Source organism: Opisthocomus hoazin, chromosome 20 (genome assembly GCF_030867145.1).
Source record: "Opisthocomus hoazin isolate bOpiHoa1 chromosome 20, bOpiHoa1.hap1, whole genome shotgun sequence".
In the NCBI taxonomy this organism is placed as follows: Eukaryota; Metazoa; Chordata; class Aves; order Opisthocomiformes; family Opisthocomidae; genus Opisthocomus; species Opisthocomus hoazin.
The window spans coordinates 11,251,050-11,278,874 of NC_134433.1; the positions used below are offsets into that span (position 1 = coordinate 11,251,050).

The 27,825-nt window shown below is 42.6% G+C and overlaps 2 protein-coding genes across 10 annotated transcripts in view; one reads left to right on the forward strand and one right to left on the reverse strand.

Annotated features, from left to right (window-relative positions):
• YWHAE (tyrosine 3-monooxygenase/tryptophan 5-monooxygenase activation protein epsilon) lies at nucleotides 1-25,533 on the forward strand. 2 transcript variants are annotated; one of them, XM_075440199.1, is made up of 7 exons: nucleotides 1-214; nucleotides 12,442-12,641; nucleotides 18,228-18,334; nucleotides 19,194-19,400; nucleotides 20,201-20,337; nucleotides 23,022-23,068; nucleotides 24,613-25,533. In XM_075440199.1, the coding sequence occupies exons 1-6, from the start codon at nucleotides 151-153 to the stop codon at nucleotides 23,027-23,029; spliced, it is 723 nt and encodes a 240-aa protein (XP_075296314.1). In that variant the 5' UTR covers nucleotides 1-150; the 3' UTR covers nucleotides 23,030-23,068; nucleotides 24,613-25,533. The 2 variants fall into 2 exon arrangements, with proteins under 2 accessions (XP_075296314.1, XP_075296312.1); XM_075440197.1 differs by lacking the exon at nucleotides 23,022-23,068 and having other exon boundaries at nucleotides 2-214.
• Nucleotides 25,534-26,065: 532 nt separating this feature from the next.
• The window catches only part of MYO1C (myosin IC), a 59,112-nt gene continuing 57,352 nt past the window's right edge, over nucleotides 26,066-27,825 (reverse strand). For all 8 annotated transcript variants that reach the window (XM_075439980.1, XM_075439982.1, XM_075439986.1 and 5 more), the window contains one exon: nucleotides 26,066-27,722. In XM_075439980.1, the coding sequence (XP_075296095.1) occupies nucleotides 27,696-27,722 (27 nt within the window). In that variant the 3' untranslated portion in view covers nucleotides 26,066-27,695. The remainder of the gene's footprint in view (nucleotides 27,723-27,825) is intronic.

Sequence of the window (27,825 nt, forward strand, 5' to 3'; positions counted from 1 at the left end):
GCGCACTTGCGGAAGTGCCCGGATGCAGCGGGAGGAGGTGCTGCCGCCATATTTGCCCGGAGAGCAGCGAGCTGGTAGCTGCTGAGCCCCCCGGACCCATCGGCTTCCATCCGCTCCGTGCAGTCCCCGACGCCGCCCCGCCTGCAGGACATGGACGATCGGGAGGACCTCGTCTATCAGGCCAAGTTGGCTGAGCAGGCTGAGCGCTACGATGGTGAGCGCTGGCTAGGAAGGCCGTGCGAGGCGAAGGGGAGAGGGAGGGAGGGAGCGGCCACAAAATGGCGGCTGGGCGGGGGAGGGGGGGCAGGGGCGGAGGAGGGGGGCACAGACAAAATGGCGACTGGGAGCGCCCCAGGGGGGTGGTGGAGCCGGGGATGGGGGACCTGAACGAGCGGGTGGCTTGGGCTTGGGCGGGGCCCGGTTCGGGGGGCGGTGGCGGCAGAAGCCGGGAATAAAATGGCGTCCGCGAAGGGCGAGTCCCGAGGGGGGCAGGGGAGCCGCCCCCGCCTCGGGGGGCCCGACAAAGAGAGCCCGTTGCCCCTTGTCGTGCCGCTGACCGGCGCGGCGGTTCTGTTCGGCCCAGGCCTTGCTTACCTTCGGCTCGGGCCTCCCGGAGCCGGGCGGTGTGGGGCTGAGGGCGACTCGCCGCAGACAACGCCCAGTGCCGTGCTCTCCGGAGGGTGGGCGCCCGGCTCTCTGGGCCCCTCGGGAGGCGATGCTGGGGAGAGGCTCCCTCGCTCGGTTGGGTCCCGGGGGAGGGGGCTAGCGCTTTTCTTTCTCTGCCTTCGTTGGAGATACTGCTGCCCCTGGCAAACCGAGAGAGAGCGAGCTCTCGCCCTGGAGGGATCGAGTGTATGATACTTCATTGCCTAAAGAAAATGCATATGCTTTCATTATGTGGTGGAAGTCATTACAGATCATTTACTTTTCCAGCATCGTCTTTTCATCCTTTTCCCTTGTGCGCTATGCCTGATCAATTCATATCTGGGGAAAAAAAGTGGTAGAGGGGAGGAACTGGCATCTCTAGATGGTGTCTGTTGCCCCAGAAGTGTCTTATCTTGCAGCTGTTTGTTTAAACATGTGTCACTTGCACATAGTAGAAACAACCTTTAATTTTCTCGATGATGCTACTCTTATGGTACTGTTACTTTTGCCCTAAGATCTTATATTTGTAAATTGAAAGTGAAATACATACTATTGTATGTAAAAAGTGTGAATACAGTTACACTTCATTTAGAGGTAGGAAGATACTCCAGTCTGTTCATAATTTTCACAGGCAACGTGACCAAGTTCTTCCCAAATGATGTGTTTTTACTGAGTTGTGCTTAGAAAGCTTTTGATAGCATTATTGCAAAGCATTTGAAAAATGTGTGTTTTGGGGTGGAAAAGAGAAACTACAACAAAAAAGGAAGGCCTAAATAAGTCTCCCTTCTGTCACCATTCCAGTAGAAAATGTGTTAGAACTAAGAATCGCACTAAGCGAGAGGAGACAAACAGTCTCCCCAATAACTGTAAGGACTTAGAGAAAAAGATGCCCCCCAAAAACCTAGATATTAGGGTACAACATCATTGACTTGGGTGGAGGGATGCATACAATTCCATGTTCCAAAGTAAGCGTGCAACTTCTGCTGAGGGTTTTGGTTTTTTCAATATCTTAATTGCCTATGCTGAAGGGTGTGAGACGGGAGGACGCTTTTCCTTCCCCCTGACTCCAGTCCAAGTTCCAGCAGCATTCCTGGATTTGGTTTGGTGAGTAGGGAGGAAAGGGTTCTCCACCTGGTATGGATGAGTCAGTGCAACTGAAAGTGTTGGCTTTGGTTTGAGTGGAAACCCAAGTTGGATGCTTGGCCAGCATCCTGAAGGATTCATAAGATTTGGGAGCTTTTGAGGTGTGATTGTCTTTCTGGTGTTTTCTTGAGTCAGTGGTTAATCAGTTCTTCAGAAAATAATCAAACTCTACCTCATTGTAGAGATCTGCAATGCAAAACAATCTGACTTCCTGTCAGCTAGTAAAAATTGATTAGTAGAGATTGCCTTGGTGCAGCATTTCCCTTGATGGACTTTATAGTCCACCTGTATCGTGGATGCTTGCAAAACAAGCTGGCTAGATCAAAATGTAAGAGAGTTCTTAGGCTATGGCGCTTCTGAATGGTAATGAGACTGTTACCATTTAGAAGGGAATACTAAGCTTAAAAGTTGTCGTGTTTAAATCAATGCTGTGGATTTTAGAGTTCCAAAGTTTGTTGGAATCAAGTTGACATAATTTGTTCTTGTTCATATGAAATACTGCAGTTCTGCCAGGATCATAGCTGAGTGCTAAATAAGTCTGTGAACAAAATTGTTTGGGAAGTGGTATGGTGGAAGCGCAAGTTACTCTTGATTTTGCTCTTTAGTTTGATCTTTAAGATACGCGATGATAAGGTCATGGTTACTAATTGGCACATACAAAATGGTGTGATGGTAAGTACTCTCTGAGAATACATGGAATGCAAATCTGTTGTGTAACTTGAATATGGGTGTTAAATGACAATTTTTCTTGTTTAGTGTTAGGATAGAGTTAAGTTCTATCTTGTTTCTCCTTAAGGCTTGAAGAGAGTGGCATGTGGTAGGGTTTTTTATGTGTGGTTCATGGCATTTATAGCAGCACTTAGGTTGGGCATCTGACCGTATCTTCTTTGGTGTTACTTAGCTGACCCACTTACAGAATTTACAAAGTCTTGGAAGCTGTACGTGTGAATTGTTGGAAGTCTAGTCCTGTATCTGTCCTGTCCTCAGTACGTTGGCCCAGATTAAGAGGACAACTTTCTAGGTACTTCAGCAGTGTAAGTAGCACTTAAGCCCTGATCTCTAGAGATATTAAGAGATTTGGGTGACTGACTGTCTGCACAGATCTGCTTAGGCATGTCATGACAAATCACAAAATGCCAGGAAGCTTACTTATAATACAGGAAGCTTTGTGAGAAATCTCACTTACTGCTGTTTCTTCAAAGGCTATTATTAATAGAATAATATATAACTAGGAGTTATCTTTAAAAAAAAAAATAGTTGGAGTAGGTAGCGTATTGGTTTGTGAAATTATCTTACTAAAATTTGAGTTCTTTATATCAGGAGAATGTGTGTGTCTGGATTCCTGTAGACTGCTGCTGAATGTTGAAACCAGTTCTTAATTGTGGAAGCTAGGTAACGTCTTTCTTTTAATCAGGTGGGAAACGTGCTATGGCACAAGGTAGACTGTAAGCAGAAACTCCAAACAGCAGTTTTGTGCTACAGATCTTGAAGTATACGACTTCAAATTTACATACAGTATAACCTAGGTGAGGTTAAATATGTGTTTTGGGTTTTTTTTTTTTTCCCCCCAACACTAAATAATAGGTCAAGGTACAGGTGAGAAACAAAAATAGAAAAGACAGCTCTCCTGACACCCAATACAGCAACCTAACAGTTGACTCCTATGTTTTTATAAATTGTCTATCAGGGAAAAATGTCTTTATGAAGGCAGTAAGGTGTGCAGCATTGGGCTCTGTTCAGGATTTGAACCCATTTTAGAAAAAATTGTCTCATAGTAAACAGGTCTTGAAATCACAGATTAATGCAGAACCAATCAATAAACTGTGTCACAAAGTAGAATATGAGTTGCATATTAATTTCAGTTTGCAGAGGACCTGTCTCTTTCAAGCAAATGTCAAGCACGCTTAAGCAGTGGGGTGTGTTTTCCTTCCCCACGCATTAATGGTTAGTACTTATAACTGTCTGTCAAAGGTCTTGCTGTTCTAGTGACTGTTCTCTTTGTCTTTGAATGGGGTAAATGTGAAAGTGCTAAAAGGCAGAAAAATCTCAGCATATTCCTAAGGATTGTAGGAATCTAAGAGGTAGGTAGAGTATGGCCAAGACAATGTTGGAAGAATTAGATTAATTGTTTTAAGTGGCAATTGTTCACACACTGAGCCATAAAAATTAACTTGTGGTCATGAAGAGTTGAGTGAGAGATGGACTTTTTCTGTAATGGCCTGCTTGAATCTTGTGCGGTACCAAGAGCAACCAAAGGAGACAAAACTCTACAATTAGATGGTTTGGTTCTTTGCAAGGAGTCCAGAGGCTGAGTTGGTGTCCGCTGGGTTACCTGAGTACATGTATTAGAAGATTACTTAGTAGCAGATCTCAGTCAAGCAGAGAAATGTATTATGAGAGTCAGTCTTTAGATTTGCCTGTGTTTGCTTTCAAACTAAAATTTTTGTTGCAAATACTGGAGAAACTCTGTTTAGTTCAGAAAAGGATATGTTCACAGCTTGAAGAGATGGTAGTGATGACTTGGAAATGATGTTCTTGTTGCAAGAAAGACTTGTGATAGTCTATATGATTGATTATGTAGAAAATACCACTGTTACTTGGATAATCTGGCCTTAACCCATCTATTTCTCCAAGTGCATAAAAGTACAAGTGTGCTTTGTAGAACTGTATATTGCGGAGTTGTGCAATTGAGTATTGGCAGTGTATTGGCTGCACCAGCTGTTATAAGCCGTTATACAAGGAACAGCAGTATAACCTGCTGCTTTCTTGACAAAATTATAGTCTAAGCCGCTGTGCAGGATGGATAGTCTTTGGTATTTTTTTATGCCCTCTGCCTGCTGGTTGTCACAGTTTCTGGGAATGTATTTGTTAGGTTCTTCTATGCTTGTTTGTATAAAGTTCATACATTGTGGTAAGTGTGGCACGCTCTTAGATAGGGAGCTTGAGATGGGATTATCAATTTTTAGTTCCTCAGTAGTTGCACCCCACTTTCAATTGACTGCAGTAATCTACTCGGGATGCTGCAAGCCTGTGAAGACCTTTGAAGAAAAATCACGAAAACTATGTAGTGTGTAAGGGTAAATGTTGTGTTTGTTTTATGCTTTCAGAAAGTAAAGGTACAGTGCTGCAAAGTGGACTGGGTTAATGTGACAGCTCTCTGTTGAAAGAGGGATGTCCTCTCTTCCCTGGCTATTTCTCATGTTTACTTGGGTTCTAGTCTGACCCTTAGAGCCAGCTCAGTTCTGTAAATTATAAGGAAGATCTTTTCGTTTTCCCTGAGTAGTTGTTTTCTGAGCTGGCAACCTGAATCGGCCAGTTGAGAGGTCAGAGAAGTGTTGAGCTGGCATGACAATTGATAGGGATAGAGGGGAAAGCCACCCACTCGCCTCTCTGCAAGCTGCTGGACTGGTTTAGCCATGTCTTAAGTCTGTCTTCCAGGATTTCTTAAGAGAACAGAAAAACCTAATGCAAGCAGTGTAATTGTATGTTCAGAAGAGTTCCTGAGGGATCGAAAGATGAGCCCTACCTTCTCTTGGCTTGAATTTGGAGCAGATAATTGTGGTGAATAGGGTGGTACACACTGATGCCAGGTGGAAGCATGCAGTGCTAGGGAAAATGCAGTCTGTGGGCATTAATCTTCAGTTGTGCTCGTCACTTAATGAAGAAAATACACTTGCCCATATTTCTTCAGCTCTTTTTTTGTCTTTGTTCTTAGCAGTTTGCTGCTACTACTAAATTAGTAGTTGCTATTTGCTTCCATTTTTCTGGGTCACTTGCAAATGTTAGCATGCTTCCCAGCACAGGTTGCTGCGTGATTCCACTGGTGGTGATCTTTCTCCATTCTGAAGACTGGAGTCTTATATTCATAGCCTGTTTCCTGTCTTTCAGCCAAGTGTTTATCCACGTAAGGACTATCCTTCCTATCCCATGGCAGTTGAGTTCTTTAAGGAACCTTGGGTGAGGGACATTGTCAAATGCCTTTGGGAAATCCAGGTAGACTATATCAGTCATGTCTTTCTTGTCCGTATGCTTGACTAATTCAGAGCATCACAGGTTCGTGAGGCATTACTTGTGTTTACAGAAGGCCATGCTCTACAGTATAGTGTTTATGCATATACCCACTCATTCAGATTTTTTTTTTGTGTAATTCCTGTGAAGTTCACTCCTTGTGAGTGTTAGGTTAATAGTTGTGTATTGTTAGCCACCTTACGTCAGTGGCTGCTACTGAAGTCTTAACTGAGAGGCTATACACAACAGTTTAGGATCAGACACTTTATTTGGAGTTCTTGTGACTTGCTACTGGTGATCTTTTGTTCATTCCAAGAATGAACAAGTACAAGACTAGTACCGAGTTTTCTCTGAATACTGGTTATGGTGTACGATCTTCTGTGCTGAACATGTGTGGCAAGACTTGATTTCTCTGCTGTATTCTTCACATCCTCACATCACACTGGATGCTCCTTTGCAGCTTTTAGCTCCTGAAATGTTGAAATAGATACTGAGCAGCAGCTTAGGAGCTTGAAGATCTTGGTCTGCTTTGTTCCGAGTAGAAAGGATTAAACTTAAAACACAGCTTCAATTTATTGATGTACTGTGCATCTGCTACTATTAACTTCATAGTATTTAAGAATGCCACCCTCTGGGTTTTCCTAAGGTTCGTTTTGATTTGAGCCTTCAGGATGCTGACCATCAAGTCATCTCCGTCCCACCTTTACTCAGCAAGCTCTCTTTCAGTTCTTATTTTAACAAGCTTTCTCACTAAGTAGTTTGTCTTTTGGAAGTTAAGTACACCACTGATAGATTTTTTTCTAGCTCTTGTTTTTCCTGAGGTAATGTTGAACTACTGTGTGCGGTGGCAAGGGATGGTGCCCCGTCATATGCTGTATAACGAGATGCTTCATAAAACCGACAAAAAATCAGACACCATAGCATTGTGGTTAGTGAGAGACTTAAGCACTACATGATACCTGAGGTGGAGGTTGCAAATACTGTACTTTTTCTCCAAACAGTTCTGTTCTTTAATCACAGGATCGCAGAATGTTCGGGGTTGGAAGGGACCTCTGTGGGTCACCCAGTCCAACCCCCTGCCGAAGCAGGGTCACCTACAGCAGGCTGCACAGGACCTTGTCCAGGTGGGTCTTGAATATCTCCAAAGAAGGAGACTCCACAGCCTCCCTGGGCAGCCTGTGCCAGTGCTCCGTCACCCTCAGAGTGAAGAAGTTCTTCCTCGTGTTCAGCTGGAACTTCCTCTGCTTCAGTTTGTGCCCATTGCCCCTTGTCCTGTCGCTGGGCACCACTGAAAAGAGTCTGGCCCCATCTTCCTGACACCCACCCTTGAGATATTTATTAGGTCCCCTCTCAGCCTTCTCTTCTTCAGGCTGAACAAGACCAGCTCCCTCAGCCTCTCCTCGTAGGAGAGATGCTCCACTCCCCTCATCATCCTCATAGCCCTCCGCTAGACTCTCCAGTAGCTCCTCATCTTTCTTGAACTGGGGAGCCCAGAACTGGACAGAGTACTCCAGATGGGGCCTCACTAGGGCAGAGTAGAGGGGAAGGAGAACCTCCCTTGTCCTGCTGGCCACACTCTTCTTGATGCACCCCAGGATCCCATTGGCTTTCTTGGCAGCCAGGGCACACTGCTGGCTCATGGTCAACCTGTCACCCACCAGGACACCCAGGTCCCTCTCCACAGAGCTGCTCTCCAGCAGGTCTGCCCCAAGCCTGTACTGATGCATGGGGTTGTTCCTCCCCAGGTGCAGGACCCTGCCCTTGCCCTTGTTGAACCTCATCAGGTTCCTCTCTGCCCAGCTTTCCAGCCTGTCCAGGTCACGCTGAATGGCAGCACAGCCTTCCGGTGTATCTACCACTCCTCCCAGTTTTGTGTCATCAGCAAACTTTAACTCTTCATCCAGGTCATTGATGAAGAAGTTGAATAAGACTGGGCTGAGTACTAACCCCTGGGGGACACCACTAGTTACCGGCCTCCGACTAGACTCAGCGCCGCTGATGACAGCCCTCTGAGTTGGGCCAGTTCTCAATCCACCTGCATCAGCCCTTGTTTAGGCCCAGTGGTTTCTGTTACAAGCACGAACTTTGATAGAATGATCAGATACTGGCTAGTCCTGTGGTACGGTCTACTGTTTCTGAAGTTTTGTGTCCTGTTATATTGGGAAGGTTTTTAGTATTTCAGCAAAATTTGCTGTACGTCACCTGTTTCCGTATTTCCTTACACAGGGACATTCCAGCTCCCCCGAGCTGCTTGGATTTCTAGAGTTTGAGAAGCAGCACATACTTAGGCATTCTTTATTTGGTGACCTAGTGAGTTTTCTTGCCGGCCATGCCCTTTGTGCAAATTCTGTGGTTTGGGCCCTAGTAGACGGTTGTCGGACACATGCTTCTCAACACTTGTCAACTTCCCCATTACTTTTTATCTTAGAATAAGGCGTAATCTTTGTCTTTCATATTAAAACAAAAAACCCTCAGTTCCAAGCCGTGTACCAGGCTGTTAAAAAATCTTTTGTAGGTACCACTCGGTGTAGTGGCAAGCACTGTCCAAATCCTACTGTTACTCTGCAGTGGCTGGAGGTGAGTCAGCAGTGTTTGCAATGAGGAGCCAAACATCTTAATCATAGTAATAGAATGTAGGAACTTAAAAAATGACATGGATGTTATTACAGTTTTGTAGCATCTCAGGCAGTTGAGTCTCAGTTAAATACCTTTTTTCTGCAAGAATAGACAACCTGTAGTACCTGATCAGACCAAATATGTATGTATTGTGATTTTTTTTTTTTTATAACAACCAGCAGTAATTGCCTGGAGAAGGCTAAAATCTAGGGCAAGCATGTCATTCTTCAGAATATTCTTCGATCCTACCACATTTTACACTTTGGGATTTTCTGTGCTTATGGTGGCATGACCTGACAGTAGCCGAATAAGGTGACAGCCACAATCAACTGAAAGGCTGGAACTTAACCCTTGAACTACAATTTGTGTCTTTTTGAATCTGCATAACAGTACTTTATCCATAATGCAGTGTAAGCATCTCTGGATTGTGTATGCAATGAGTTGTCATTATTGCAGTAATCCTCCTTACTGAAGTGTAATCTCAGACTTGTATTTTGTCTTGAATGGTCTCTGAGCTTTTCATCTCCTTGTGGAATCTTCCGGATAGGTAAAGCTGTGCTTAGGATACAAAATATTTGTTCTCTTGGTGGGTATAGATAGCTTTATTTTTGTATAGAATGAGTTTTTTTTTTGGAGAAGATACAGATATGCTGTTCTCTTGCATTTGTATTGACCAAGTTCTTAAGATTATTCATCAGGGTTAAAACTTTCAGGGCTGGGTTATGGCTTTACTGTGGAAGACCAAGGTGTAGGCATAATATTATTTTGTCTTGTTGAAACACCAGCTCAGATTTTTGTATGGTAAGTAAAATTGGGCTCTTTACTAAACTAGAAACCTTTTTCTCCATCAGCTTTGTGGGTAGGCCGATAAATCTTTTCTCTTTAGGTAAGACACTTGTTTATAGTGGAGGATTCTGATCTGTGGTTGTGTATTTTAACTAGTAACAAGATTAAGATTTTGAAGAGGAGAGCTTTCAGTTCGTTTCATCAGCGTGTTAAGAGAGGCTGTGTACCTAGTATGAGGAGCTGGTGAAGCTTGAGGGTTTTGTGCTTCAGCACAAATAAAGAAAACCTCAGGCTCTCCGGCCCTCCCCTCCCAGCATCTTATTCTTAATGGCTGTCATTTGGCAAAAAGTCTGTTGTTTGGCTTATTGACAACTCGTGGTCATAAAAATCTTGGGGTAACAAGGTCTGGTTTTGGGTAGTAGTTCTGAGCTGTTGACTATTTTCTTTTGGCACCATTGTTTCCATGGTTATGGTTGTGCTGCAAGATGGTAGTTAATGACCTCTGCAGAAGACTGAAGAGATGCAACAGGGCAAATGTGTACTGGCAGAGGCGGTGCTTCTTGGTAGGACTGGGTCTTAGGTATGCCTCTGTAAAAGCTGTTGTTAAGCTTAAATTTTATTTGTCCTCCAGTGCAGAGAGATGTTAGGCCTCTGTTTCAGGGGCTTGTAGATGTTTAGGATAGTAATTGATAAAATCCTGCAGCAGCTAAGCAATTGATTAAATATGTAATGATATGTTTGAGCGTGCTCTGAGAATCACATACTCATTTACAGGGAACAGCAAGTCTTGTGTATAGTTTTTTGTATGTCAGTGTTAGACAAATCTGCTTCTAGGGAAGATACTGTGAAGGAAACCTGTAGTACAGTTGATAAAGCTTGCCCATTTTTTTCCCCTAGTTGTTGCAATTTCCTGATACAGGCCAGAAGATTTTGGAAACTCTTACTGTACATGTTTCTTAACCTCCACACTTCTGGAGTAATTATTACATGTGTATCATTGTTTATTATAAAAGATAGATGTGAATAGTTTCTGTTTATTTCATCAAGAAGCAGGTTTTCTATAGAAGTGTTGTAGTACATCCCTTAATACGACTGAAATGGTGTGTACTTAATGCCAACTAGTAAAGCACAGAGGAATGAATATAAACTATGTTTTAAAGAAAAGTTAGGTCTTCTGTATGTTGCTGTATGACAGTTAGAGACTCCCAGTAGGGTGCACAAAGTTGCAATGAAAAAGACATGGTGTGCTTCAGAAACCGGCCAGTTCCAGAGAACATACTGGTGATACTCGGTTTCCTCTGGCTGTCTGCAGGTCTTCAGGACTGCATGTCTTTTTTTCCCGTTTGTCATCTTTGTTCAGAAAAGTTGTCAGGCACATTATCTTTGTAGCTTTGCTGTTCTAGGAAACTTCAGAATATGGAAGACTTAACTTGCATAATTTTAAAAACTTACAGCTTTGATGTAAATTCCTTGTATAGATGGTAGGGTCAGCCTTCACGAAGTCAGTCATAGTACTTGTATTATTTAAGTTGCATGCTTCAACTGTATCATATTACCTTTAACTTAGCTGGCTTAAATTACAGGACTGCATGCTTATGTTAATACTAACTATGTATGTGAAGTGTTTTAGAGCAGCTCTTGAAGTCTTCAGCGATAACAGTTCACCATTTTGCAGTAGTAGAGTGGTGTTTTGTATAAGTTTTATCAAATACTTGGTGGATATTTTTTTGTTACTTGCTGTGATCTGGAGAAGCAAAATCTACTGGTAGAGGTAGAGATTTTTTTTCCACTTCTGGTAAGAATCTAGCCACTATAAAATTTTGTCCTATGCATATGGAGACCTATTGGAGACTGATAATATTGTTCCTGCCAGGGGAAAAGATTGAGCCTACAGTTTCCCATTGCTGAAATAGCTTATGCCTTTTAAGACTCTTGAGTTTTGGCACCCAAGCTAAAAATGGCAGTTAAGCTTCATTAGTTTCCCGTGGCTTGTGCTGCTGTGACACAGCAGAACATAAGGAGGTAAACTGATGTGAGAGGGGTGGTGAGTGGGCAAGGCCACAGAACAGTAAAGCAGCATATTATGGGAGGCATAGCCGAACATCATTATCACACTTTTGGCAGACACTAAATACATCATTCTAATGTCCCTCTACCTGGCAGATAGCTATGAAACAGTTGTCGTGTTGAGTAGATGGGATAGCTGGGGCTTAGTCTCATTCATTAATGGTCTTGTTTTCTGTCCATGGGATTCTCACCAGTTCTAGGAGCTGGAGGGTAAATGGTGAATGCACTGTGTGGCAGGACAAAACCGGTGATTCCTGGATGCCTCATACTAAGCTTTCAATTAGTGTATATTTAACATTTTCGGCTGTTATTTTTCTAATAAGTCACAAGCAGTCATAATGTGGTTAGGTAATGAAAGGATTATAACCTTACTTAAGTAGTTCAAGCTTTTTGCTTCCATTTGAGTGTAGGAAAACTTTATTTAGTAATAATTTTTTCAACCTCTGGTTTAGAAGCCCTTTTCAAAAGACTTAAACTATAAATATATATTAATTTATATTTTGTGTATTACTTTTCAATATAAATAGCTGCTTGGCATGGGCAGGTATGGTTGCTCTGGTTATACTCAGGATGACATTTTTGTTACTTCTCCGAGCACCTAATTTTTCTTCTGGTGGCCTCCTCTTGGAACTTTGGCTGGCTTCCCTAGTAACAGTACTCATACTTCTCTACATCTGTTCAAATCTGGATTTTATTTTTTGGTTAATTACCATGTTACACTGTATTCAAGTTGACATACAGTGGAGCATTGCGTAGTTCTTCAGTTTGTCCTTACTGTGCTGAATGCCATCTTACTTTGCTCATGCATTTGTCACTGTTTTCTGAAGTACTTTGAAGAACATGGATTCCTGGAGGATTGTACTGATAACTAATATCCACTGTGAAAAATGTCCTTGTTGCTAAGTCCTTTTTGTCTGCCTTAAAAGAGAGAAACCCCCACCCTCCCCCCCCAAACTTGGAGGGACCCTTGTCAAGTGCATTGAAAAGGACATCAGATACTTCCTTTGTGTACATGCTCATTGATTTGTTTGGAACACTTTGGTATGGAAGTGAGGAATAACTGTGTAGGAAAGGAGGGAGCCTGTTTTCATAAGCTATCATTAATGTACAACTTCTGTTGAATGGTTTGAAAGATGCTTTAGCTATGAGAATAATTGTCTGACCTTTTCCACTTAGAAATGGTTGAATCAATGAAGAAGGTGGCTGGAATGGATGTGGAGTTGACAGTGGAAGAAAGAAACCTGCTTTCTGTTGCGTATAAAAATGTGATTGGAGCCAGAAGAGCTTCCTGGAGAATAATCAGCAGCATTGAACAGAAAGAAGAAAACAAAGGTGGAGAAGACAAATTAAAAATGATTCGGGAATATCGGCAAATGGTAAGATGTAATTGGGGTTGTGGCATAATTCCATTTAGTTAAGGTCTGGTTTTGTTACCCCTGCCATAAACTGCCCTGGTATTCGGGATTGCTTGCAGTGTGGTCACCTGTAATAAGGTGGCAGGCCAGAAAGGGTGAAGTTTTTTTGTTGTCTGGAGAATAAATATACTTGGTGAAGGGGAAAGGTTGAGTGTTTTTGTGTAAACACTCAAAAGGTCAGTAGACTCAGAGGAGAAAGGGAGGGCTTTTGCTTCAGTGCATCTGCGTATCTGCTAGGCATTGGAACTGTGCTGGCACTTTGTTTCTTCCCTAGTTACACAAGTGTGAGGCTGGACGTCCTCAGGAGGCCTTACTCTTTCCCCTTCAACCTGATTTATGCCAAACTTTTTTTGGAAAATTAACCATGTCAAGGGAGGTGTTTGGCTGTTAAGCTTCTGCTTCTGATAAAAGCTGCTTCGGATTGTAGAGACTTTGACACTTAGTGCTGTTGCAGTACTCTGTACTACAGAGTTCAGAGTATTAGCACCAATAGTTGAAATGCCAAGGGGAAGGATCTTCATTATTGTTCTTGGCATAAAGACAGGCACTGTAAAGCCAGATTACCACTTCTCTTTGACTCCTTTACCTTGTCTTTTATTACTGCGATGGCTACATTTCATATACCTTGGCCTTGTTTCGTTACTTTTTCCCCCCAGATGAAAACTTGGCAGGAGTTGCTGTAAACTAAGTGCTTAGCAGTTGGGTGACGGTGAACAATAGTTGCCTAGCTATGCCTGTGTTGAAATGAGTGCTGAGATAGTGTGGCTTCTCTGACAGCATCTAGTTCTTAAAATGTAGATTTTTTTTGTTCTGTTTTTTTGTTTTTGTTCCTAAGCTGGTCATTTAACTGAGAGCAGTTAATCCATTTGAGATAAATCAGCCCACGTTCCTGGGGATGGGGGATGCTGAGATGTCATGGTCATCTCAACTGTGAACCGTGCGTGTGTAATAACCTCTAGGGCCTTGCTATTTTCTCTCTATTGAGAGAAGGAAAAGTTGATCCACATAACTTCAGGCTGAGTCTAGTCAGTCTGTGCAACTTTACCTAAAATGGAGAACTTGGAGCAAGCTTTGAGTTTCATTGGTAAGGGCTAATGAAACCTTCAGCTATTAGAACAGTGAGTTGTTGTTCCCCCCACCTCCTCCCTTCCTTAAATGATAGTTTAGCACAGAGCAGGCATGCTCCCATGCTATTTAAATCCCACACATTTCTGCAGAGACTTAATTTCAATTATTTGAGGACAAGTGCCTCCACATGTTTCGAATCTTCACTTCCAGAGAAACAGTGGAGTCTATCACCTGGCACTGATTCATATACCACCAATGGAAATGATGTTAGCTTGGAAATGTTTCCTCAGGAATGGTTCTGGACTACTTTCTGTTGATCCATGGAATTGTTAAAGCTGTGAGTTTCTAATTTTGTGCTGGCATGCTGATGGGATGAGGCTCTGCCAGTTACATACAGTTCCAAATACTGTTTCTTGATGGATGTCTAATATCTTTCTAACAGAACATATAAAATAAGACAATAGCTATCTGATGATTGCTTAGATTTGTCTTATACTGTGTGCTTCCAGGTTTTTTTACACAACATTTTGTGGGCAGTTACTATCTTCTGCCAAAGATCTTTTAGTAGTGAAAGACTTTTTTTTTCCTTGTTTTTGAAAGGACTGTAAGAAAAGGCATTGTTCTGCATCTCTCTTTGTAAAGAGAGCAGCAAGTACCATGCAGAACAGACTGGTGTGCAAGAAATACATGTATGTAGTCCTTGAAGTATCTATGGAGAGAGAGGCGCCACATGAAGTGCAGCACCATGCCAACAGTATCTTCAGCTGTTAAATCCGTAAAGGGAATAGCTATCACAGTTGCTTTAGGTGGAAGAATGCTGTGCAGAACTGTAATGTAGTTCCGTAGCTGTGTCTATGCAACTCTAGCCTGAGTTTTCCAAGAGGCTTCTGTGTATCGTCTGTAGCTGAAGACCTGGTCTTGTTTGTAGCTGTTGGGAGACTTACTATGAGTTAACATCTGCTATAAGAAAAGTGTTGATTGTTTTGGAGAGATGGCATGGAGGCAGTAAGGGCCTCGGGAACATATTGCCAAGGTTTGGATGATGCCTCTCACTGTCGCTGCTGGAACAGTAGCACAGCTGCCCTGTTGTCAGGCTCAGCGCTTCTCTGAAGAGATGCAGTCTTGTGCAGGCTCAGCAGAGTTCTGGTTATTATGCTTACCTTGTCAACAAATACTCCCTACTGTAGCATTTTTCAGAGGAAGTTCAGTGGTGTTGGGATACCCTTCCCAGGCTTGAAAGGCTCTGATGAAGAAGAAAAACCAAAAAACCAAAGCACTTGTCTGGGGACTGACAGGCCAAGTTGAAAGCACTGGAGAGTTGGAGGGAACCAGCATCTCTGGGGAGAAGAAAAAAAAAATCTCTTGCGTACCACCAGAGCCGGGTGTGACCTTGCTCTGCTGTAGAATGCTGCTCAAGTTGAAGCGGAAGGTGTAGCTTGTGTGAAAGTAATGATTTGACAGGTTTGTTCTGTATTAGTATTTATTATCATTTAGCACATGGTTCTTAAAAGTGTTCGGAGTTTGAGCTACTAGCCGGCGTGACTTGGGGCAGAACTCGAGGGATGATGGTGTTGTCAGAGTGGGGCTGGGCCAGTTTTGTGTGAGGTGTACACTAGGCAATACTGAGAGATAGTGGAAGATGCCAGGCTGTGCTTTTAATTAAGATAAATGTAGCAGAACACATACATAGCCATGGGGGAAAATGCCACTTACTTGCTTCCATTGTAGATAGGCTGCTTTTCTGGGTCCTGTGGCCATTTGGATATATGAAGGTAGAGCCCCTGGCTTTCTCATCTGACTGCATCTCTGTAGATGAGAACGCACAGAAGCTTGCGTTCTTTGTCCTTGGGAGGATGAAGTGATGTATGTCTGCACATAATGCAGTTCACTTCTTGCAGTAAAACCAAATCACTTCCCTAATAGCATAGGACAAGTATTCACTTTCGCCTTGCTGGTCTGTATTTGTGGCAGATGTGAATGTGTGTTTCTAGTGCAACCTGGGTTGCATTCTTGGGCAGCTGCAAGGCTCTCATCTTTTCCCCCCCCTTCTTAGAAAGGCTAGGCTATGAGTTGGCACAAATGTTGGTGGTTGGTCTGTCTGTTGTGGGAGGGAGGGAGGTTACAGGCTTTAGCAACTGTTTTGTACTGTTCCAGTTTCATGTTGCATCTCAGTTGTGAGGTGCAGCTATTTTGGGGGCTACATATTATAACAGGTCACAGAACTAGTACAGGCTACCCTTCTCCTGGTTGCTTCTCGTAAGTGTCCTTATTTAGATCACCAGGTGGTTTACAAGCTTTTGTATCTGCACAGCTAAGAACACGGTCTGGAGTCTGATTAAGCCAGCACTACTAAAATAGAGAGGCAGGTTGGATTGTGGGGGCTTCTGTGCACCCGTTGGGGTGAGCAGTCTTTCCTTGCCAGTCAGAGCCTGTAGTACCATATGTCATACCTGGAGCTGGAATGGCGAGAGATCCTAAACCACCTTTTCTGAATGCTCTGAGCAGGCTTAGTGTGGGTTCATGTGCTGGTTTGCTGCTTTGCAGAGCACATTGAGCCCCTCTGTCTAGAACAGATCCTTTTCTTAAAAGAGCTTTTAGGGTTTTGTTGTGGGGTTGTTTTTTTTTGGTCTTAATCACCTTGATTTGTATTAAGTCTTTTTAAACTAAGCTTGGTCAGTACACTTCCATTGTCCTGGACAGCAGCTGATCTCTGATAACTTGTGTAACTGATCCTTTAAGCAAAGCTGAAAAAGATCTGTCTGAGATGAAGTAGAAGTTTGTACATGTATGGGGTTTTTTTTAACAAAAGAGGATTAGAAATTGATTTAATTCTTTGCAGTTTTGCTGAAGATCTCTCTGCAAAAGAAGTCATTGAAAAAGAGGATCAAGAGGAAAGAAGTTTGCAGGAACTGACTGCTGGCCAAAGGTTTTATAGCTTTTGTAGCACAAGAATATATGAAGTAGATTCTTCTGAAGTGACCATATTTCAGCAATTTCCTTGAGCATTTGTCACATAACTTTAAGTATAGCATCTAACTCTTCCCCTGAAGGTTAGGGCATTCTGACATGTTTGTACATGAAATTTGCTGTAGATTAATTTCTCCAAAGGAACTTTTGTAGATCTGTTAAGTCATTCTGTACAAATTTGTATATGTATGTATGTGCCAGTTTAACATTTATTTTATATATATAATTTTAACAGCTTTTGAGGATAGATGTTGTGGTTGCAAGCCCTGAAAGTCTGGGAGCTATATGGTGATAGAAGTATTATACAGCAAGAAAAATGCGTGGGTGGGAGGATAGAAACAGATAGTGGACTGAGTGAGGCTGTTCTTACGATCTAAGACATGCAGTTTCTGGTAGTTTCTTGTAGCTGATGCTGATGCCTTGCAAAGTTCTACTCTATAGTATGTAAAAGTAGCTTGAGCCAGAGTGGTCTTCAGCTGTAGCTGTGGAAGTTACTGCAAAATCATGAAAGAGCAGCAGTAGGTTACTGTCTGCACTTAAGCAGCCACTCCTATGAATGACATGAGATGCTCAGAGAAAGTCTGGTTTTGGCAATATTGAGGTCAAAAGACAGTTTTGAGCTTTTTGGGATATGTTTAGTTTCTTTACTTTCAGGTGTGAAATTTTCTGTGGTAAAACCTAACCTTATAGACCTTGCTTTATATTCTAAATTAGAAAAAATGAAGGTGCTGTGACCGTGTTTTCAACTTCGGCTGTTATAATCCACTATCTGCTTTTAAATAAGGCTTTATATATTGATTTTCTTCGGTCACAGATCTCACCTGTTAGTGTTAATATCTGCTTTTTCTCTGAGTTGCTGCGCTCTGCATTTTTTGCCTGCTGTTGAAGTCTGTCTTCTGGAGTTTGTTTTCCTTTTGTATCTGACCTTTTTGTTTGTGTGGCCCATCTTTATTCTGTTCTGATACTCTGTGATTTTTGTCTTAAGGCTCTTCTGTATTAGAGCTTTGCCTCCCAGGTAGTCACTAGAAACTTATTCTGAAGGTGCCATTTAACTGTAGGGTGGAATGGAGCTTAGCTGATTTGTATTAATTACCTTCAGATTGTCCCCTTCACTGTTGCCACTTTTACGGCAGCCTTCCAGGATCAAAAACATAAGGAATTAGAACTTGTGCAAACCTTGCAGTAAGGATTTCTATCCAGTGACAAACTTAATGCAACTGTCTAGCAAGATGTCTTACAAGGAATTTGTAATTCCATTCTTCAGTCACGCGTTTTGTCATACATCAGTCCTTGCCTCTTTTGTGTGCCAGCTAATTACGCAGAACTGTTCTGCTTACTGCACCCGTGGAGCAGCTGAATTTTGTTGTTGTGGTTCCCCCCCCCCCCCCCCCCCCCTTGGATTTTTATGATTTTGCCTGTTTGATATTTGGATATTTTTGAAATAGCTCTTAGTCTTATGTGCTAACCTCCCCTCTATTTTTCATTTTGTTGTTTTTGTTTGTTCTTTTATAGGTTGAAACTGAACTGAAATTAATCTGTTGTGACATTCTGGATGTACTGGACAAACACCTCATTCCAGCAGCTAACACTGGCGAGTCCAAGGTTTTCTATTACAAAATGTAAGTATCTTCTTGTGAGGCAAGGACCTCTCACTGAATCTGAACTCAAGACAGAAATAAAGTTGCTATACCTGTGTTTTTTGCCCACTCAACCACAGTAATTTCTTCTAGCAAGAGGGAAGTTCAATCATGTCTAACCAGTATCCCTTCTTGGCTACCTTTTGATGTGTTAGAGTCCTGATCGTGTGGTTTCGGATAACATCATGAGAATTTGTTGTTTGGAATAAGGTCATGAGAATTTAACATAAGCTGTTGTGCAGCTCTTAAATGTAAGAAACAACAGTTTTCTTTAATTGAGCTAATAAATGTAGAACTTGCATCCCTGCGTCAGTGTTTTCTTGCATGAGCTGTACACTCCTTATAAAGAGGAGAAAGTTAGGTAGACAGAACTCGTGTAGCGTCAACTTCAAAATTGCATTATCAAATGAAATTGGCCTTGGAGTATCTTGCTATAGTCAGTAGTTTGATGCTTATTTTGTACTTTCTGAAGCAGTTTAAATTTTGAAATGATCAGAGTAATTTCCCCTGTAGTTGAATTACCTCTGTCCTTCGGATCAAAAACTTGTCTAGTTTAAATAAGATGCAGTTGTACAGGGACACAGCTTGGTAATGGAGAAGGTAATGCTATGATTTCGTGTACTAATGCAAGAAAATAAGTGAACCCAAACTGTTTTTTCTGCCTGATGGCTTAAAATTCACTTGAGCATTAATGCACTGTTGTCTAGACAGTAATTCAGCTGCAGTGTCCTTAGTGTGTGAATACATAAACATCAGTTTCAGAACTGAGCCATTTATGTAGTGGCTGGTGGGGAAATAAGGGCTACTGACTACTTACTGTACGTTCTGTTTCTGTTTCCAGGAAGGGGGACTACCATAGGTATCTGGCTGAGTTTGCCACAGGAAATGACAGGAAGGAGGCTGCAGAGAATAGCTTGGTGGCTTACAAGGCTGCTAGTGATATTGCAATGACAGAACTCCCGCCAACACATCCTATCCGCTTAGGACTTGCGCTCAACTTCTCTGTATTCTACTATGAAATTCTTAATTCTCCTGATCGTGCCTGCAGGTAGGTAGTGACTAAGGAGATGGGAAAATTTTACGTGAATACCAAAAAAGCCAGTAGCGGTTGCTACTTGCGTATCTGCTTTTCTTCAGCAGCAGCACTGGGCTGGCTTTCTTCCTGCTAGGTGGATAACTTGTTCTGTTTGAGGCCGACTCATTGGAAAGGTTTTCAAGTTCGCCATTTTCTTTTGAGCCCAGACCCATTTGTTTATCTGGGAGTAGATTGTGTATGGGCAGCAGAATAGCGATAATCTTGGATTGATCAACTAATGGCAGCTTAACAGCTTGCCCTGTTAAAGGTGTGAGGTGATTTAACTTGCCTTCCTTGCTGTTGGCTGTTACACAAGGTAAAGAAGAGTCATGTTACCAATTTCTGTGAGCAGTGAGCATGTATAGAATGACGGTAGCTCGCCTGTCTGTAGGGGTTCAGCTCATATGAGCATAAAAGTGAGGACTGAAGCAAAGACCTTTTGTCTTCCATTCCTGTCATTGCAGGTTATGTAATAGACTTCTAAGCTTTCAGCAGATCTTGATCAGTTGTACTGCAAGATGTAGAAATGTGTAAGAAAACCAGTATTCTTGAATAAAAAGATACTGCTTTTAAGTACACTAAGTGACGGGTTTTGAAGATGGGAGATACTTGGATGAACATGTAAGCACCGTTAAATAATACAAAAATTTGTTAGAGAAGTTACGGATGTCATGTAGTTGAACTAGAAGATAGGTGTTCTGAGGGACAGGTTTAACTTGTGTGCTTCTGGATTCAGCAATATACATTAAATTTGGTTTATTCTCTGCTCATAGGTTGGCAAAAGCAGCTTTTGATGATGCTATTGCAGAACTGGATACACTGAGTGAAGAAAGCTATAAGGACTCTACACTTATCATGCAGTTGTTACGTGATAATCTGACACTATGGACTTCAGACATGCAGGGTGATGGTAAGTAAACTCTGCTCTAAAGTGCTGCTGTCCCCTGACCTCTGCCCAGAACAGAGCACGGAAATGTGGATTGTTTTGGTGTTTTACTTCTCTCTTTCCTAATAATTGGCCTTCCTGAACTTCTTAACACTGGGTAGGTTGATAGGGGTGACAGTAGCTTTTTTGAGCAGCTTTTCGGCTCTCTCTTGAAGGAAGGAGGTGTGGAACTGGTAATATTCTCTTTTTTTTTTTTTTTTTTTTCCTCCTCATCTGGCTGTGTAGTCATCTGTGATGATTTTAAAAGCAGTGGCTTCATTTAATTCGGCTTTTTTCTTTTACGGCTTGTCATCTTCATCTGTGGTTGTTATTCCAACCAGATGTGATTTTCCAGTGCAGGAGGAAGTACTGCAAATGGTGTAGTGCCCCCCATTTTTGTCAGATCACTCAGTATTTCGATTGGCATTTTGGTGGAAGATTTATTGCCATCCCTTACAGCACTTTCCATGTCTTTTGCTCTTCTTATGAAGAAGTGAGTACAAAGAGAAGAGGAAAAAAGAAAAGGGATTTTGCAAAAGACTTTGTTACCAGGAGGAGGGAAAAAAAAAAAGCTTGGGGAAATCTAATTTGCTGTTTGAGATGTGTGAAGTAATTTCTTTAATACTCCAAAAAAAATGCAAGGTTGCGACTCCTGAAGTGGGCTATTGCCAGAGCAAATACCAGGTATTATATCCCCTGGCAGTACCAGAGGGTGGGACATGGATTGCTTCTGTTTGAAATAACTGTCAGATCTTAGTATTTTGTTAAAAGTGTTCTTTAGGCATTCTGAATGGACTTTTTCCTCTTACACTTTCGCATACAATGTGAAGTATAAGTTCACCTTGTTTAGGTTTGGGTTATGCCTTCTGTTTCACTGATTATCAGCAGTGAATTAAACGTATTCTCTATCTAGAAAGATTAAACTCGCATTTTCTTCTGCAAAAATTGGGTCCTGGAGAGACAAGTGGAAAGAGCTGGCTTTTAACTTGGAGGGGGGGAAAAAGTCAGTCCTGTTTAAAGTATGTTAGGTACTTAGAAATTGAGTGAAACAACATTGCTGCTTAACTTCATATAAATAAATGAGTACCTGAAATTTTTTTTTGTAAGATGTTACTTGAAGCATGGTGATAGTTACTTTGGAATACTTTATCAGTGTAGAGTCCATTTGAAAGCAGTTGTGGAACCTCTTAACTTTTTATTGATCACCTGTTTTTGTGTAGGATTGATGGGTTGGTTTTAAAGAAGTATGGTTCCTTGCAAGCTTCTAGCTCTTTGCATAGATCCATCAGTATTGAATGTTGCAGGTCACATTTCACCCCTGTTTCTTTGGGCTTTTGACAGAACTGGGAAAACTGTCAATGTGCTGGGTCTTGGCGCCTAGGTCACTCTACATCCTAGTGCTTAAGTCTTCTGCAAGGGGCCACATCTTGCTTTCAAAGATGTACAGTTGTCTAATGGTGCAGAAGCATGAGTATGGATCCTGCATGGATCTGTACAGCTTCTGCTCTAAATACTGCAGGTATTATTAGATGCCTTCTTAGCCATGGTTAGGTGCATTGGAAAGAGAAATTTGTTCACAATTCCCACAATTAAGATACAATCTTTTGATTTCTTTTTTAATGGCACCACATATCCTGGTGCTCTGTGGGAACTGTGGAACCCCGAGGAAGCTGTTTCAGTGAAGTAACAAGGCTGGATGGCTGTTGAGAGATAGTCAGCTCACGTGCAAATGTGGATAGCTTTTGGAAGATAGTCTAACATGTCTCGTGTATCTCGTATATCGTAGAAGTTCAACAAGATTATTTACAGAGGCTCTTTACGTTGCTTTTTGCATAAGGAAGAAATTTTTTGTCACGAGGGTGGTGAAACACTGGCACAGGTTGCCCAGAGAGGTAGTGGAGGCCCAGGAAACATTCCAGGCCAGGTTGGATGGGGCTCTGAGCAACCTGGTCTGGGTGAAGATGTCCCTGCTCACTGCAGGGGACTGGGCTAGATGACTTCTCAAAGTCCCTTCCAACCCAAAGCATTCTATGATTCTATAATCTAGATTCAAATTTCTTGTTTCATAATTAGCTCCATAGCATAGGAAACAGGTATTTTTGTTCTTTTAGAAGTATTTCTGATTATCCTAGGTACTGTTTATGATGCATGCCAGAAGGATAATGATTACAAAATATAAAATACTGCAGAACTACTTAAAATCGTGGTGCAGTTCTTCAGGTCCACAAAAAATAATCTGTTTATGCATAATGTTTAGACAGAGGTGCAAAGTTAAGTGTTCTCATTTCCTCATACCATGTTCATACGCTGACAGAGTGCATTTAAAACTGTTGCTTCACGAACTCTATATTTCCGAAACAGAGCCTTTTGAAGACTGGTAAAAGTTAATCGTGGCATTCAGAAAGATCACCACTATTACCATTTTCCTAAGGGGTGGGGGAGACTTGAAAAGTGCTTGTTCTTTTGCATTAAGCTTTTGCCTGTTTTGATTTCGATTTCGTAGGTTGTGGGAATGATGTTCTAAAATCAGGTGTTACTCAGCTGCTGTACTTTTTTCCATCTCATTTACTGTATCTGTTAACCATGTCATAGATGAGCTGTGTAGTTTATTTTCACCCTTGTAATGTCTTCATATGATTCCTGTTTTCCCCTTCTTTCCTGCTGTATAGATTCCTAAAGGAAAGTCCAACTGTTCATTTCCTAAAAACTCTACTTTGTAAGTCTTCGTCATGGCTTAGTGAACTCTTCCGTGTCAGTTTTCTTCCGATCACTAATCATGCTTGCCTCTGCCACTCTCTTGCTGATAAATTGCTTGTGTCTGACTTCTCCGTGCCAGGGCTAAGCAGTCTTCCACCAGTCTGGGACCTCTTACCCCTGTCCAGGTCCAGTACGCTTGACCAAGATCCAAAGCAACTTACGTGTTTGGGAATTGAGCTGCGTAGCTGGTGGATATTAAGAATATTTGAGCATGAAAAGTACTTTCACAATCGCCTGTTACAGGAGTATTTGCTTTAGTGCATTGGCTAGAGCATGCTCAGATCTTTTAATCATCTTCCTGGGTTAGGGCCCCTGCTTTCTTATCTTAAATGATCTGTTACATAATTTTAAAATGTAAATGTTGCTGTTGTTGAACGTCCGATGTCTTGTGTTCCTAGGCCATCTCCTTCAAAATCTACCTTGTATTGTACCTGGTGATAATTCTGAATCTGGACATCCTCTGAGCAGGCATTCTGATTATATGCTGAAAGTCATTAGTGTAATTTGATTAGATCTTATTTCAAATTAATTTTTTTAATGGGTATTTTTTGTTTATTGCCCTTGAGTACCATCTCACATGGTTAAGGATAATTGTAAAGAAAACACTGCTCAGTTTCTCTTGCCAATTAACTTAATCGTGCATGTGTTGTGGCTCTAGCTGAAGTACGTTGAAGTTTTTGCTGTTGCAGTAGGAATCGGGCGAAGACGTGCAGAAGGCACTGCATGCATCTCGCCCGGGGCGGCTGGCGTATAACCAGCCACTTACTGCCGGAGTCCCTATGGGCAGACTTGCACGTCACTGCGTGTCACAGCCTGGTTGAATAGGTCCAGACTGGCTGTTTTTCAGGCGAAATTTGTTTCCACAAAATGTTTTCCTTTAATAACCTCAAGCCTAGTGTTTCTTGTCATGTTGGACTTGAAGTGGGGAAGTTTCTTCATACTTCTTTTGGTACCTTTATACATGCTGTCAGTGTTACTGTATAAACTTGACTGCAGTACTTTGCTGGGACTTGAGTGGACTTGGGCAGGCAGAAGCTTAATTTCTAAGAACTGTTTTGGTCTCACTTCTGTAGTCAGTACATGTCCTTGGCGCTCTCCAGAGTAGAGATGAGGGTTTTGGAGGTGTGTTCCAATGTAAGGATGTTGATCTGCAGCTATTCTGATGACTCTTGGCTGTTCACCCTTGACCAAAGGGACTGATCACGTGTGCAGTCTCAGTTGTCAGAGGGGGTGGTTTGTCGGTTTGTCCTTACAACAGAGTACGTCTGCTAATAACCTGTGCTACAGTTGGGAATGAAATGCGATGAGGTGATCATAAGGCTTAATTGCCATGGAAACGCTTCACTCCAGAACTGGCTATGTTATGAGCGCGTGTGTATCACTTCTGCAAGTGTGTGAGCGAGCGTGTGTACTTGCATGAAGCTGTTAATCTCTAGATGCTTGTTAAGCCATTTTGCAGGTCTCATTTCTGTAAGTTAACGTCTTCCTTAAACACTTTCATAGGTGAAGAACAGAATAAAGAAGCGCTGCAGGATGTGGAAGATGAAAACCAGTGAGACACAAAAGGCCAACAAGAGAACCCATCTCTGACCACCCTTCCCCTTCCCCACAAAAACCCTCAGTGTCACTCTGAGAACCACCAAATCTGACTTTTACATTGGGTCTCAGAATTTAGGTTCCTGCCCTGTTGGGTTTCTTTATTTTTATTTTTTTTACACAGTTTAAAAGTTCTTAAAGGCAAGAGTGAATTTCTGTGGATTTTACTGGTGCCAGCTTTTAGGTTCTTTAAGACACTAACAGGACTGCGTAAAGGCTCTTTCAGCATTACTGTGTTGTCTCTTGCCAGCTGGGGTGAGATTGCCCTTAGATGTGGATGTTACACCTGAAGGCCGTTAGACGTGTAGGGGAGAGATGTGTTACGGCAAGGTAGTGCACATGTGGTGGCGTTTTTCTTTTTTTATAACTGTTTAAACTGAATTTTATACCAATGTTTAAACTTAATTGGGTGTTTAGCTTGAAGTTACAGGTTGCATTGGGACATATATTGTAGTGGTTTTACTGTATAAAATCAAAAGTTTCCAAACTGCTGAAATGTTGCTGAAAATCATGGTGCTGGTAACAGTTCAACAATCCGTGGCTGCTCATTCTTGCCTATTCTTTACTTTTCCTCAAAGCAGGTTAGCATTGAAGGTGGCATTGATAAGCCTGCATGCGTGTTCAATATTTTTTCTTTCTCCCTCCCCTTTCCCCATCTCCCTTCGCTCGCTCAACCTCTTTTGTTCAGTATGTGTAACTTGAAGCTAATTTGTACTACTGGATATCTGACTGGAGCCACAGATACAGAATCTGTATTGTTCTTACTGAAACACAGCATGGAATTAACATTAAACTTAAATAAAACAAACCTAAATTAAAAATGCCAAATATTACTATGAGTTTCTTTTATATTTTAGTTACTTCAGCAAGAATAACTTTCCTTTGTTGCTTGTCTAGGAACAGTTGGAGGGGCAGAGAGAGAGGTGACAGCATTGTTCTTCAGACGCGAGCTAAAGTGAGACCCTAGGCTGGCGTGTAAGTAGCACAGCCGTGAGGCCGGCCTCCCCGAGGGCAGCCCGCTTTGCAGCGGGAGGAGGCGGCAGCTCTGCCGCGCTGTTTGGTCGGGCTTCCCCTGCCTGACTGCAGCGTTGAGCTCGCTTGCCCTTAGAGCACTCCTCATCCAGCCCAGTCGCGTGGCTGGAGGGCAGGGAGGCACATTCCCTACGTAGCTGATGGCCTGGAGAGGGCTAGGCTACAGGTGGGAGCAGGGCCACCCTCTGCGTAGGCAGACTGGGCCTGAGAACCGGAGATGCAGCAGGGCCAGGTCACAAATGAGGCAGCAGAATCATACCCTCCCCCTGAAAAAATTGAGAAATGCGATGAAACAGTTTCTGCAACAAAGACCAGGTGTGGGGGTTTTTTTTGTAAAAATTTATTGAGCGTAGTCTGGAAGAGGTTACATAACAGCGTATACAGCATTGTATAGCATATACACTATGGTGGTGTGGGGTGTATGCGCTACGGTGTATGCAGCATTCCAGACCTGCGGCAGTGTTTGGTAGCTGCGTGATGGCAGAAACCGAAAAGGAGGAGACCAAGCCGATCGTGTGTGAGTGGCAACATGTTGGGTTATCTTTCAGTCAGGGCTTGCTGTGACTGTTGTTGCTGCTGCATCAGGATAGAGGTGTGGAACGTGAAGGATTCCTACCGCAAGTAGGGAGCAGAATGCAGAATGCACTCTGTGAGGGCTGGAACTTGGGAGCTGGAGCTGCGGTGCGCAGTCAGCAGGGATTTGGCCCAGAGCTGTCCACCCTGCAGCTGCTTGGGTTCTGTGTTAGATGGTGGTGCTTGGCGCTCGCCTCTGATGCGGTCTGAGGCTGGTTAGCATTCAGAACATGGATCCCTTCTAGCTTTGGGTTGGAGCGGAGGTGGCACAGCGTGCTCAGGAAGCTGGGCAATGCCAGCAGCGCTGAACTAGCCCTCTCTTCCTCTTTAAGGCAGTACTGAGAGGCATTTCTAGAAACAGTGTGGAGCTTTATTGTGGGAACTGAAACTTCCAGTTATCACTAAAAACAAGAGGAAAAACAGTTTTTTCTGAAGGTGCTGCTCTGAGCCTGACGAGCTGTGTGGGGGAAGCAGCAGTGGTGACTCCCAGATGGGTACAAGGTGGGAGGAAAGGTCACGTGCACATCAGGCTTCATCTCCAGCCTAGAGCGGCGTAGAGAACTGGTAACCTCTGCAGTTTGTATGACTTGCATTTTGTTTGGATGTGTGGATATGAAAAAGTCCCTATGGTATAAAAATAGCACTAGAGAGCAAGAAATGGGACAGGTGTAAAAAAAAAAAAAAAAAAAAGGTAGAGAGTCTTTGGATCCAGATCAGTGAAGATGTTACATGATGGGTTTCTTGGGTTAATACCTTATAATCATAAACTAAAACCAACAAAAATTCCAAATCTAAAACATAAAAATTTCCACATCAACACCATTCCTTGTAGTGCATCTCTCATACTCAGCTATAAAGTATTTACAGGGTTCTACTCATTTACACAATATGGCTTTAATATATTGTAACACAAAGCATCAAAACGTCTCAGAGCGAAATTCTTCATAAAACATTCTTTCTGAGTATAAAGTTTGGCATTTCATTGATTTGGCTGGCAAAGCAGCAGAGTTGTTTGTGCTTTTTGATGACAAGCACAAATTTTGGTCGTTTCCATCAGGGCTTAAACTCTTGACAGAGTCAGAGCTACCTCTCCCTCAAAGCCCAGCTGAACGTTTCATGAGCCACGGTTTCGCAGCCACCGCATTGGACCCGTGCCTCTGCCACTAAGGTAAGGAAGAGAAGGCCTTTCTTTTGGAACTTTTGTATTAAGACAAGAAAGCAAGATGTATTTTGTGGGTTTTTCTGAAAGTGCAGGTCTTTGGTAACAACAAACGAAATGAGCAAAGCGAGGAAGGAGGGGGGTTTGCTGGGAACAGTCCCCAGCTGGTTCCGGAGGGTGCAGTCAGACTGAGGGGGAAGCGGTCCTGTCGTGGCGGCACGTTTTATCATCGGGAATTCAGACGTGGAGCAACCTGCAGGAGGAGAAGGACAAGCTGGAAAGTGTGTCGGAAAGAAAGATGATGCAACAGTTTTTAGCTCCTAAACATCGTTAAAGGGCACCAAACACTGGCTTGA

What these genes read in the sequence shown, in the direction of transcription:
- YWHAE (XM_075440197.1), top strand. Translation starts at nt 151, where the DNA reads ATGGACGATCGGGAGGACCTCGTCTATCAGGCCAAGTTGGCTGAGCAG. An exon ending in AAGGTTTTCTATTACAAAAT is followed by an intron (nt 18,335 to 19,193) that starts GTAAGTATCTTC and finishes TTCTGTTTCCAG; the next exon opens with GAAGGGGGACTACCATAGGT. An exon ending in TTCAGACATGCAGGGTGATG is followed by an intron (nt 20,338 to 24,612) that starts GTAAGTAAACTC and finishes ACACTTTCATAG; the next exon opens with GTGAAGAACAGAATAAAGAA.